The sequence below is a fragment of the Lacerta agilis genome, chromosome 13 (assembly GCF_009819535.1).
Source record: "Lacerta agilis isolate rLacAgi1 chromosome 13, rLacAgi1.pri, whole genome shotgun sequence".
Lineage (NCBI taxonomy): Eukaryota > Metazoa > Chordata > Lepidosauria > Squamata > Lacertidae > Lacerta > Lacerta agilis.
Genome location: NC_046324.1, coordinates 12522102 through 12535008, shown reverse-complemented (window position 1 = coordinate 12535008; position 12907 = coordinate 12522102). Strand labels below are relative to the sequence as shown.

Genomic DNA, 12907 nt, shown 5'->3' with positions numbered 1-12907 from the left:
TTTGGACGATGAGGCAAAGTGGAGACTGTGGTGTCTTTATGATACATGGTTTATTTACACATATATACAGCCTGAGTCTAGATGGAGAAATTCAACACATTATACTACAAGAGGCTCACTTGCTTCTCCCATAGGTGCATCAGGCTTGGGTCTAAGAACAGAGAAATCAGTCGTGGTCGCTGTTTCTTTGTTACCACCTGTCCCCATCAGCCCTCATGGTGCTCTTTGCTCTCCTTGTTGCCACTAGCCCAGTGAAACTATACCTCTCCAGCCTACATAATCCAAACAGAAATCTTAAACCCTTTTTGTCTCTGTCCACTAACACACAGCTGGAGAAAGGGCTCACCCCCCCCCATGCTGTCTGGCACTGAATGTCTTGATGACTCATGTTTTGTTAGATTAATGACACGGCCATCTTCAGGCGATTACCTCATGAGGAAGCTGTCCTGTATTATTTACAGCTTGAATCCCTACTGGATCTGGGAGTTCAGTGTTTGCAGTTTAACTCCCCAAGCCAAGATTAAATTCTAACAGTTACTAAAACTGGAAATTATGGGTGCCTTGCACCCACAAACTCTGGCAAACAAAACTTACAGCAATATGTTAAGGGTAATGTAAGTTGAGTGGTTAAATGTGCTTAACCACCAGCCCTTGTGCACATTCAGCAGGCCTTGTAGAAAATGTGCACATTGTCTCTCCAGCAAGAGTGAATGCTACACATTATATATAATGGCTGCAGAATGTAGAATATTCATAGGATTGTAGAGTTGGAAGGGATACCAAGGGTCTTGCACATTCTCAAAGTCTAGTGGGAGATTATGTATATTTATCCAGGAAGTGTGCAGAGTTTTCCATGGGTGAATGTGTACCGTGACAGGTTGTTACACACATTACTTGCTCAACTTACATTACCCCAACATGTACATTGTATACATGATAATTTTGTAATGTACAAAGGGGCCTTAAGCAAACTTACCACATAAATACTGTGTAATAAGTGGGTTTAGTCTTAACTTTTTATTAGGGCATTGGTTGTCAAAAGAGAACGAAGTGAGACTTACTTATGAGTAAATATGCTTAATATTGCACTAAGAATCACTGTTGTGTCCCTTATTCATGCTGCAGCCCCTTCCCTTAACTGTTATTGCTTATTTAATTGTTATTTTGGAAGTTTCCATGCAGAAAAGGTCTGATCTGTGTTTCAGATGCAGTTTCATGTTCAGTGAAAGAAATTTGAGCTTTGGACTACAATGTTCTTTGCTCTCTTTTATAGATCCAATCTGTTCGAAGGGATTCTCTAGGATAAGAGGAACACAGTGTGAAGGTATGTATTATTGCTCTGGAACTGGAAACATGTTAGTGGAGAAACAAAAAATTCCGTTGCCATTTCTCACATTGCTACGGAAGATCACAATGCCTAACAAATCTTTAGAGCAAGGATGAGGAATTAGATCTGGCCTGGTAGGCAGGATCCTTATCTTGTCCAGCTCTCCTGTGAACCAAATTTGACAGGTGGGCAGCCTAATGCTACAGTTACCTGGTTTTGCCCATGCAGATGATCATTGGGCATAACGCCACTCATGGAGCTATGGAAGCTCCAGTAATCAGCTGGTTGTTGGGACTTGTATATGCCCATGTGCATGATACTCATATTCTTTTGCATGCATGGTACAGGATCTGCAACACACAACCCTACTTAGAAATTTTTCAGGTTTACAAAGGCTGCTTAAACCCCATTGACATCAATGAATGCTAGCATGTTAATTCATGGAACTGGAAATGAAACTGATGGCCATGCAATCTTCATAAAGATGTGATCATGTGCACCTCCATGTCCTTCTCTTTCTGCAAGAGTAACAACCATCCATTTCTCAAATGGCTGCAAAAATATCTAGGGTATGTTGTGTGACCAATGGTTTGCACGCACCCATAGAATCAGGCTGTAGACTGCCCTTCGCCTAATGTATGTGATATGAAAGTATTACTGCACTGGGAGTGGGAGAGAGAAGTGGGGGAGAGATGGCAAATAACCCTTGAGATCTATGAAAAACAGATATGCACTGGGATCTAGGAGAAGCCATCAAGGTGAACTAGATCCCATGGCAGTTACACCAGCGGTTGGGGAATAGGAGATTAAGCGGAAATGCTCACTGAAGAAGTGAACTGATAAAAAGACCGATGTGATAGAGGCACGGAAAGCAGTCATGAGAAAGGCTAAGAAGACACTGGTGGGGGACCTTGTTTGGTCCAGCAAGCCAGAACTTTAATTCCCTGCACCCCACAGGGCGAATTTGTCAGGTGGGCAGCACCACCCATCTCAGGTGAATGAAAAGGTGGGTGGTCCCGCCCACATGTCAAGTTTGCCCTGTGAGCTAGGGCTAGGGGTCTGCTTTGCCAACACATTCCCCACAGGATTGAACTCTCCACTCACCAGCTGATGAGTGGAGGGTTCAGTACTGCTCTTTGCAGTGGTCTGCTTTGCTAGCATCTCCCTCAAAGCAGTGCCCAGCAGGATTAAGCCCAGACCCCCTCCCATCAGCTGAGACCCGCTGTGACGAGAGGCAGATGTCTAAGGCAGTTAAAGAGATCCTGTATACATGTCTCCTCCATGATGTCTTCCCCTTTGCTAGAGCTCTTTGTCCTGACCTATGGTACCTTTCCCTTACTTGCGCCATCACTATTGGAGAATAGGATGAATACCCATAGCTACTGGTTGAGCACAAGGTATCTAAATGACAGCAAGAATCTTGCCCATTATCCCCCTTCTCGAAGTTCCAATGGTTTCATACTGTATTGGGTCATGGTGACTAGTGCAACCTGACATGACAGAGCAGCTGAAATATTTGAAAAACAAATTATTCCCATATGTGTCTTCTAATAGCTTTTTTATTTTAAAGAAAAGCAAGGAGGAACAAATTTATCTCTCCCTCCCTCAAACTTGTCCCTTCTCTCTCTCTCTCTCTCTCTCTCTCTCCCCCTCCCTCCCTCCCTCCCTCCCTCTCCCCCCTCCAAATAATTACCAAATATCTTGGAAATGTTTCTACCACAGATCCACTGTACATAGCTTATATGATCTCAAGAGAGGAGTAAACGTTGCCCCACCTATTCCAAATCACAAGAACATGTTTGAGTGCTGAGAGATGGAAAGTTATTTTTCCAAGATAGTGGCCACAGGATTTTCTCACATATAACTTGCAGTAATTTCATATTGATCGATCCAGCATATTTTCCAGCACCCAAATATATCCGTTTAACTTTCCACTACTTTCTGACGTGTGGATGGAACCCCACAGTATTTCAATCAGTTTAAGCATTTTTTCAGAGGAGGCGATTCAAGAAGATCTTTCCTCGAGGTTGCCAGTTCTTTTGGCTTGCCTGCTGTGCAAAAAAACCAAACTTGACTTGTCCTGCTGTTGTTCTTTTAACAGCAGCTTGATGCTCAGGAGCAACAGGTAGTGCTTTCAACCAATTTGTACTGTCCCTTGCTAATATCTGCACATCAAGCTGTCATTAAAATTACAGTGGTGGGTTGAAAAGTCAACCCAACTCTATTACCAAAACTTTTATTTAAAAAACCTTTTTCACCATCATCCCAATGGCTTGGTATGCACAAAAGACTGCACAAAACCTGACCATGTCATTATCTATCAACCTTGGTACCTTTGATTGCAGAATGGAAAATGGTCATAGTTCAGTGGTAGGCAATTTGCTTTGCATGCTAAAGGTCCCAGGTTCAATCTCTGATACCACCAGGTAGGGCTAGAAGTGTCTTCTGGCTGAAGCCCTGGAAATGTTGAGCTAGATCAGGGGTCAGCAAACTTTTTCAGCACTGTCCCTCAGACCTTGTGGGGGGCCAGACTATATTTTGAAAAAAATAAATAAATGAACGAATTCCTATGCCCCACAAATAACCCAGAGATGCATTTTAAATGAAAGGACACATTCTACTCAAGTAAAAACATGCTGATTCCCGGTCTGTCCGCGGGCCGGATTTAGAAGGCGATTGGGCCGCATCCGGCCCCCGGGCCTTAGTTTGGGGACCCCTGAGCTAGATGGACCAATGGTCTGACTTAGTATAAGGCAGCTTCCTATGTTTTCTTCCTCCAGAGTCACTGTGTCCAATAAAGAAGCCCTTCCTTACTTAATTTTTTCTTCTTTTAAGTGTTATCCTTCCTGTGGCCACCCACAACCTTCTGTCTACTGTGGTTGACATTTGTTTGTTTTTTAAGACAAAGCAATCCCTTAGATGCAGGGAAATGAAATCAATTCTAACTATGGGAAAATGTGGTTAATTTTAAAGTTCTTAAAAGGCAAATCATTTCCACATGCGAATATTCCATAGGTTCTTGGGGTGCCCACTGTCCCAAGTTTTCTGATTCTCCTCCTGCCTCTGTGAACCAGTCTGCTTAGAGACGATGCAGCCCACAGAGTAAGGCCTGCAGTTTCCCTTTGGCTTTGGATATAGCTGGATCAAGCCACTTCTAACCAAAATGTACTGCTTCAAAACCAAAATGAATATGTTATTCTCGTGCTTGAAGAGACTGTTTAGTATGATGGAAGTATTGCACTCCTCTGCCTTGTAGACATTTTTAAAGCATGTGTTTCTGGCTTTTTGTTTAAATAGATATCAATGAGTGTGAAGTGTTCCTTGGAGTCTGCACAAATGGACGGTGTGAAAATACTATGGGATCCTTTGTCTGCCAATGTCCCAGTGGTATGACTCTGGACGCAACTGGACGGAGATGTATTGGTAAGCATGAGAGGACTTTTCCTCCAATCTAGTAAGCTGTGAATAAAACCCACTTGGCTCCAAAGCTTAGTCAAGATATCAGCTTGGGGAGGGACATATTCATTTCTCTTCTGCAAACCAGAGAATACTCGCCTGGGAAAATTATTTTGTATGCACAGATATGAGGAAAGGACCAATGGCTGGGGACCCTCACACTCGAGGCCAAATGTGGCCCTCCAGCCCCCCCATCTGCCCCTCAGTGGCTTTTTAATGGCTTGAATGTGTCCTTGCTGGCCTTCTAGGGGACCCCTTGACTGCTGGGTGCTATGAAGCCATGAGATGAGTGCATTTCATTTTGAAGACGCCTAGCAGTGCATCCTGAGAGTTCTTGGAATATGATACTTGCCTCCCCAGGGTTCCATTGCCCAGCAGGCGAGGATTTCGGAAGGGAAAGATGAAAGGAAAACCCCACTCAGCCTTAGGAATTGGGGTAGAAGGCAGGCTTTGTGGGTTGTATCCAGTGTTAAGGTCACTTAGTGGTGGAGTTGTTCTGCTGGTCACTCTGTTGTATAATACTGTAGATGACACAATCCGTTGCACAGTGGGGCAACTGTTGCATTGGATTCGTCTGTTGTGCAACATTAACACACACCCTTACACTTGTACGAGAACCCAACCACTTGTAGACACAGAACACTGGGTACAGCCATGGCTGCCGGTTGCGTACACCCATCTGCTTTTTCAGTACAGTCGATGGCAGCTATTTCCTCTTATGAGAAAAGGAAAATACTACAAAGGGAACAGTGTCATGCTGAAAAGGTGACACGTGTATCACTGTGTGGTTCAGCCTCTATGAAGAGGGATCCCATGGTGGAAGGGAAATGGAGACACCCCTCCAGGGCAGTCTGCCTTATATGGACTCCCTGTTTCTCTCTTCATACGACACTGAGTATTAGGCTGGGTTTCCATATTGTAGCATTTCCTTAGTGGGTGCTTATTTTCCATCTATTGAACCCAACACCCTCAACAGATATCCGCTTGGAGTCGTGCTACTTGGATCACGATGACGAAGACTGCACAAAACCAATAGGAGGGCGGCATCGGCAGGATGCTTGCTGCTGTTCTGTTGGTGCAGCCTGGGGCCCCGACTGTGATGAATGCCCTGATAAGGGAACGCCTGAATATGAAGCCCTTTGCCCAAGAGGACCCGGGTTTTCTACCAGAGGAGAGATTATAAACGGAAAGCCATTTTTCAAAGGTATGCAAAGGCGCCGATGGTACTGGAAAATGTTCCGAGGAACTGATTTATTTAGTTACTCCTTCTTTTCTTTCTCAGAGTAAACTCACACAACATGGGCAGGAATCGGGGTTTAGTGAAGTTCCAGAGCACGTGCTTCTCACCCGAGAGTTGCAACACAGGTGTTAACAATACCGGGGGGGAGGGGGTTGGGACATGCAACTGGCTCTATCAGATGCTTGTCATCAGCATCCTATTCCTTTGAGGAACATGACAACGGCACAGTAGCTATTGTACCTTTGTGTGTTGCTGCTGCTCCCTTCCTTCCTTGTGTGTAGAGTAGCTGGGCATAGGAAGAAGCACCAAGCACAGATACTGGCTTTCCTTTACAACCCATAATTTACATGGAAGTAAGGGAAGACACGGGTGGCGCTGTGGGTTAAACCACTGAGCCCAGGGCTTGCTGATCAGAAGGTCGGCGGTTCGAATCCCTGCGATGGGGTGAGTTCCCGTTGCTCGGTCCCAGCTCCTGCCCACCTAGCAGTTCAAAAGCACGTCAAAAGTGCAAGTAGATAAATAGGTACCGCTCCGGCGGGAAGGTAAACGGTGTTTCCGTGCGCTGCTCTAGTTTGCTAGAAGCGGCTTTGTCATGCTGGCCACATGACCCGGAAGCTACCGGCTCCTTCAGCCAGTAATGCGAGATGAGCGCCACAACCCCAGAGTCGTCCGCAACTGGATCTAATGGTCAGGGGTCCCTTTAGCTTTACTTTAAGGGAAGCATGCGTACTCTTGCTTGTTGCAGTGGTTTTGCTTGTGGGCCTCCTGGACCTGTATTTGTAGAGCTTAGCATGTCAGGGAGCTGGAAGAGAATTGGGAATAATAAGGGTGAAGGATGAGGGGTCTGTGAATAATGGCTTCCCTGTGGCCTGAAAGAGGAGTGTTCATCTGGAATGAGTGTTAATGCACTCTTTTATAAAGATGGAATGTTATTAGAATTCTTTAGCTGCTAATAAATGCTTTAAAGAACCAGTAATTGTGACCACTGTGGATATTAACTTTCCTTACTGAATTAATTGAATTAGCAAATCATTCAAGAATAATTCCTAGAGGAGGTGGTGGATATGACCTGAAGGGATGCTAGACGTGAGGCAACAGAGGAGGGGGAGGTCACTGCTAATATAATCTGAATGTTTAGTCAGAAGTCCTATTGTATTCAGTGAGACCTGCTACCTAGTAAATTGTGTTTTGGGTGGCAATCTATGTGTCTAGCCCTCATGGTCATAGATTAAAATAAAACTCAATAAGAGATGTGCTAATTGCTGAGAATCTAGTCAGGCATCACTGCTAGTGATCAGAGGTATAGAGCATGAGACCTGTTTCTACCACAGACACGGAAGAAATAAAGAAAATGTAATATGCTTTGTAAGAGTAGCATCAAATGAATGGGAGTTCAGCTTCAAATGCACAAAAGTGTTACAGGAGTGTGAACTACTGCTGTAATTTGAACACTCAGATGTGGGCGTTGCATTCAGTGAACTGCAACTGTTAAAAGACTTTGAACCTGGTCATTTATACCTGGGCTTCACTGATGCAATTCTCTTGAAATGAGAATTAACTAGATTTAACTACTGCTTTTAACAATGGCTATGTCTCTGTCTTAGATATCAATGAATGCAAAATGATTCCAAGCCTTTGCACCTATGGAAAATGCAGAAACACCATTGGCAGTTTCCGTTGTAAATGTGACAGTGGGTTTGCACTTGATTCTGAAGAGAGGAACTGTACAGGTAAATTCCTTAGTTTGCATTGTGTCCAGTAGTGGCTGAATATGTAAATGTATTATTGCAACTTGCACACCCAAAATACGTGTTTTATTGATTTCAGTGCATTTTAGAGGTTTTATTACAAGCAAGCGGTATGCACATTTTGTTTAATATGATAAAAATTAAAATATTTGTTGACCATTAAAATTAAAATTCATTTTTAAAACTGCAATACAGTACATGTTTGCATTTGAAATAACTTGGTTTTGTTTGAAATGGCAGATATTGATGAATGCCGCATATCTCCTGATTTGTGTGGCCAAGGACTCTGTGTCAACACCCCTGGAGATTTCCACTGTGAATGCTTTGAAGGCTATGAAAGTGGATTTATGATGATGAAAAACTGCATGGGTATGTTACTCAAGGCATATTTGCATTGGGGCGCTCACCAAACCTTATGAGGTCATTGTTGTTCCAGTAACTGCTGGTTTGCATCTGGACTCCATTTTTTTTGGAACAGTTGTGAAAAAGCAGGGTGTGGGGAAGAAGTGTCGCTTTAGTCATCCAAAGTCTTTGTTTCCTAAATTTAATGAGGGAATTCAGGCTGGTTTGGATTTGCAAAATAGCCAGCTCAGTTGGATCTTGGGAGTTTTTCTTGAACCACCAAAGTTCAAAAGTTGGTTTGGGGAATAGAGTGTGGTTAAAAAGATGCTAGTTCTTGTTCTGAATCCACTCCAAAGATTGTTATCCCAGCACAATATGGATTCGTAGGGTTTTGTGCTTGGGACTTTTCATTTTTAAATAATGAAAAGCAAGCATTGTTATTTAGCTTGGATCAAAGGCTGGTCCGTAAGTGGGAGCTTTGGTTTCACCCCCAATATGAAACTGATGGATTTTAATAATGCCAGCTCACAAAGTCTAGCGTTTTATTTAGCTCATCCTCAACATTTCAGCATTATCCCCGCCCCCCCCCATTGTAATTAGCTCTGATTGGTAACAGATTTCATAATACTACATAATATCACCTTGAGCTATGATAGTTTCTGAAGGTATTGTAGGTGTAAAATGTATGTCTGGCAACAGAGTTCACTATCACTCTAAGCTTTAAATAAGACACAATGTCTTTGTTCTCTCTCATCAAAACAATATTGCTCTCTTTACATTTCTGAAGTGTTTATTACACTGAATGATAGCAGGCACATCCATTCATATTCATATATTCATATTCATATTCCTGGGAGGTAGATTAGTTTGAGAGTTGTCACCCAAAGGCAGTGTGACTCATGGTTGAAGATTTAACCTGCCTCTCCCACATAAAAGCCAACCAGAATGCCAGCCAAAGTCAAATGAAAGATAGGTCCTGCTGTGATTATTACTTTTAAAAGTGCATACATTTCTGAAAATAATTTGAATCACCCCACTCTGTCATGCACATACTCCCACCTCCTCAGGCTTTTTGTGTGTTTTCACTACCCGTTGGGACATCTGCTTATTGTATATTTTATACACAGAAATATTTTCTATACAGACGGTATATAATGTGTGATCATTTCCCTTTGCCTTGCCTTCATATATAGATAGACAAGATTGATGGAGATATATTGCATCTCTGTTCAGATTCCTATCACACACTCAAAGTCCTAGATACTTGCCCAGATTCCTACTGCAAACTCAACTATCTGGTCTCTCTCTACTGCTGTGGTTCAGATCAGAGCTGACTGCAGCATGTTGGCCAAGTCAACAGATTGGGCTGGGCAAGACATCTCCTTTGAGTGAACAGAGAAATGTTCAGCAGAAAGCAGAGAAGCAGACAAGAGGGAAATTAAGAAACCACCCACTAGGCAGGGGAGGAATCCCAGTCATGAGTGCTCTCTGTGGGAGTTGGGGCTGAGGTATTTGGGAAGAGACAGTGTCTCATGTGGCATGGAGAGAGAAGGAAACAGCAGCTGGAAGACGGTTAGAACAGTTACTGGCAGGAGAGGAAGGGACATTTGGGGAGGAGATGCATGGGTTTTCATGAGGAGTTGCAAAGGCCAAGCAAACTCTTGGATTAGCGCCACCACTTCAGTCTCTCTGGTATGCTGAAAACTTTCGGCTCTAACATGCATTCTTTCCCCCATTTTTGTTCTTCTTTCTCAGACATCGATGAATGTGAGAGGAATCCTCTGTTGTGCAGAGGCGGTGTTTGCATAAACACCGAAGGAAGCTTCAAATGTGATTGTCCTCCAGGTCATCAGTTTGCTCAGAACATCTCTGCCTGCATAGGTAAGGTGGGGGGAATAGCACTTGCATGAAAGTTCACTGCAGTTCCCAGATTTTGTCTTTTACATTTTCACACCTTTGTTCCTGCTCTGCGGGAGTGGCATTATACAGCTGGCATTATATCTGCACAGTGTCTGATATCATTGTGCCTCTCAACAGACCCATTATTACTCATACAGAGGAAAGGCTCCTCAAATCTAGGCCCCTTTCTCCATCCCATTCCTGGAAATGGTACAGAGATGAGTTAAGAATGGGGCTAGATTTAAGAAAAGAGTGATATGGATTCTCTATGGGCATTGCTGTTCAAGCAGCCCACTTGTGTTTATTAAAAAATATTATTATTGTTGCAGTAGTAGTAGTTACTCTTAATAATAATAATACTTAACATTTGTATGGTGGTTTCAAGTGTTCAAATGTTTCCGCTTGTATTACCTGATCATAATCCATTCAGCAACTTGTAAAGTAAATCAGTTTTATTATCCCCCATATGGCAGAAATTCCTGTGTAACATATTCTTCGGGTTGCAGTTCAGCTTCAGTGTCCGGTTCTTATCGATTGAATGTGATTTACTGTGCTAGGCTGTAGACTCAGGGCCAATGAAAAAGCACAACAGTGCTGCTTGGCGTGGCCTACTGCTCCCCACAAGCCTATCCATAAGATGACATTACATAATTGTAACAGCTGTCTTTCGAAAGCCATTTTTGCACCTCTTTTGGGGGTATGCCCAGGACAGATATCTCTACCATCTCACTGTAGTTATGTTACAGGTGGAACAGGATTGTAGTCAGAGTGCCTTGGCAAGGGTGACACAAACTACAGCCTGAAACTGCTTGCCTGTCTCTTCTTTCTAAAGCTCAGCATGGTACACGCCAAATTTAGGATTGTATCCAATGCTAGTCCTGCTCAGAGCAGACCCATTGAAATTAATGGACCTTAGTAATGCCCATTAATTCCAATGAGTCTAGTAGGGCCAGTACTGCATACAACCCCTAGAGTTAGCAGAATAATCAAATACTTTCTGTCACAAGCCATCTACAGAACAGTTTGAGCATTACGACTCATCACCATGAGTGACCTAAAGACCTAGGGCTGTGGACTGTTCCCTGGTCCAGAGTCACTCCCGGATCTGTTAGTTATGTTTTCCTGGTTTGAACGATCATCTCATTGGGAGCAAGATCTTTGCCCATAGGTGCTTTGTTTCTGAAACCTGTTGCAAGGAAGAGCTGAACTACATGCTCAGCAGAATTAATGTGCTGCAGCTTTTTCCTCTCGCAGTTCAGACTGCAAATATAGGACCAAAATACTACTGTTACTACTACTACTACTACTAATAATAAAAGGGATCACTGCTCAATGGCAGAGCATCTGCTTTGCATGCATAAGGTTCGAGGTTCACTGCCCATCGCCTCCAGGTGTGGTTGAGAATGTCCCTTGCCTGAAACCATGGACAGTTGCTGCCAGTCAGTTTAGACAGTACTGAGCTAGATGGACCAAAGGTCTGGCTTGGTATAAGGCTCCAGTATGTTTGAATCCTTCCTCTATTATTATTATTATTATTTTAAAAAACACACTGCTTTCATATTAAAGAAACCTGAGTGTTTGGGCAAAGTCTGTGTCCGAACCCATTCCCTGACAAGCTAGCTTTCTGTGAGCCTAGAAACTCGGGCAACCCACCCACGCAACTCTGGGGCTCACTGTTGTTAAAACTGAAATCTGTCATCTCTTGCTTTAAGCCCCTGTCTCTAAATGAAAGTTTGGGTGGGGAACCCCCCCCCCCCCCCGTTACAAAATTAAAGTTTTGTTGTGATGTTTCAGATTGTAAAGCTTATGTCAACCACTAATGGAACTAGTTACTGAGGAAGCAAAATCTGGTTTCAGTTGAGCTGGAGGATCCCCCCCCCACACCACTTGATTACAGATTCTGTGGTGCCCCCAGTATCAGAGTTGTTTAAAACTTATCTATATTAATTTCCATAGTGCATGTTTAACTTCTGCCCATGAGCGGTGGATCCTTCCATTTAATCGGAAATGCACAAAGCTGAAATTCAGGTGAAATGCAGTTCTTCTGTTCTTCTTTCCTTTCCACCTTTCTGAGAGTAGATCTCAGGCTGGAGTTTGGCTTAAAATCCCTGGCAGCTTCTTCTATTCTTGGCAGGAATATAGCTGTGTGCAGCCCAAACTCAGCTGCTGGCGCTTGGGCAGATTTCATAACCTAGGGCACAGTGCACAGCCCTTTCTCCTTCAACTTCAATATTTTCATTATCGTTACTAGGTCTTCATGTTTGTCCTCAGTGCTACCATCAACATAGAGAGCCAGTGTGGTGTAGTGGTTTTGAGTGTTGGACTAGAACCTAGGAGACCAGGGTTCAAATCCACACTCGTCCATGAAGTTCACTGGGTGACCTTGGGCCAGTAACTGCCTCTCAGCCTACATCACAGGGCCGCTCTGGGGATTAAATGAGGAGCAGCAGCACCATATATGCCACCTTGAGCATCTTCGAGGAAGAAAGTGGAAAGAAATGGAATAAATTATATGAACTATTCAGCTGGGGTAGTGGTGAGGAGAGGCAGGTACAAGACAAAGAACATTCATAGGAGCTTAAAATGTCTGTCTTTCTCTTTTCCTTTTCAAATAGACGTTAATGAATGCGACCTGAGTGTAAATCTGTGCAGAAACGGGCATTGTGTCAACCTCATTGGAAAATACCAGTGTGCCTGCAACTCTGGATATCAGTCCACGCCTGACAAATTGTTCTGTGTTGGTAAGAGCTTTGTTTTCCTCATGGGTCAGTAGTAGGTCACACACACACACACACACACACACTTGTGGTGTTGGCAAAAAAAAAATCACTGGTATTATAAACAGTATGTATATATGTGTGTGGGTGTACACACACACACACACACACATACACA

The 12907-nt window shown here is 43.4% G+C and overlaps 1 protein-coding gene across 3 annotated transcripts in view; it reads left to right on the top strand.

The window, feature by feature from the left end:
* The window catches only part of FBN1 (fibrillin 1), a 213563-nt gene that overhangs the window by 132299 nt on the left and 68357 nt on the right, over window positions 1-12907 (top strand). For all 3 annotated transcript variants that reach the window (XM_033167565.1, XM_033167564.1, XM_033167563.1), the window contains exons 23-29: window positions 1274-1324; window positions 4625-4750; window positions 5760-5987; window positions 7628-7753; window positions 8012-8140; window positions 9869-9994; window positions 12628-12753. In XM_033167565.1, the coding sequence (XP_033023456.1) occupies window positions 1274-1324; window positions 4625-4750; window positions 5760-5987; window positions 7628-7753; window positions 8012-8140; window positions 9869-9994; window positions 12628-12753 (912 nt within the window). The remainder of the gene's footprint in view (window positions 1-1273; window positions 1325-4624; window positions 4751-5759; window positions 5988-7627; window positions 7754-8011; window positions 8141-9868; window positions 9995-12627; window positions 12754-12907) is intronic.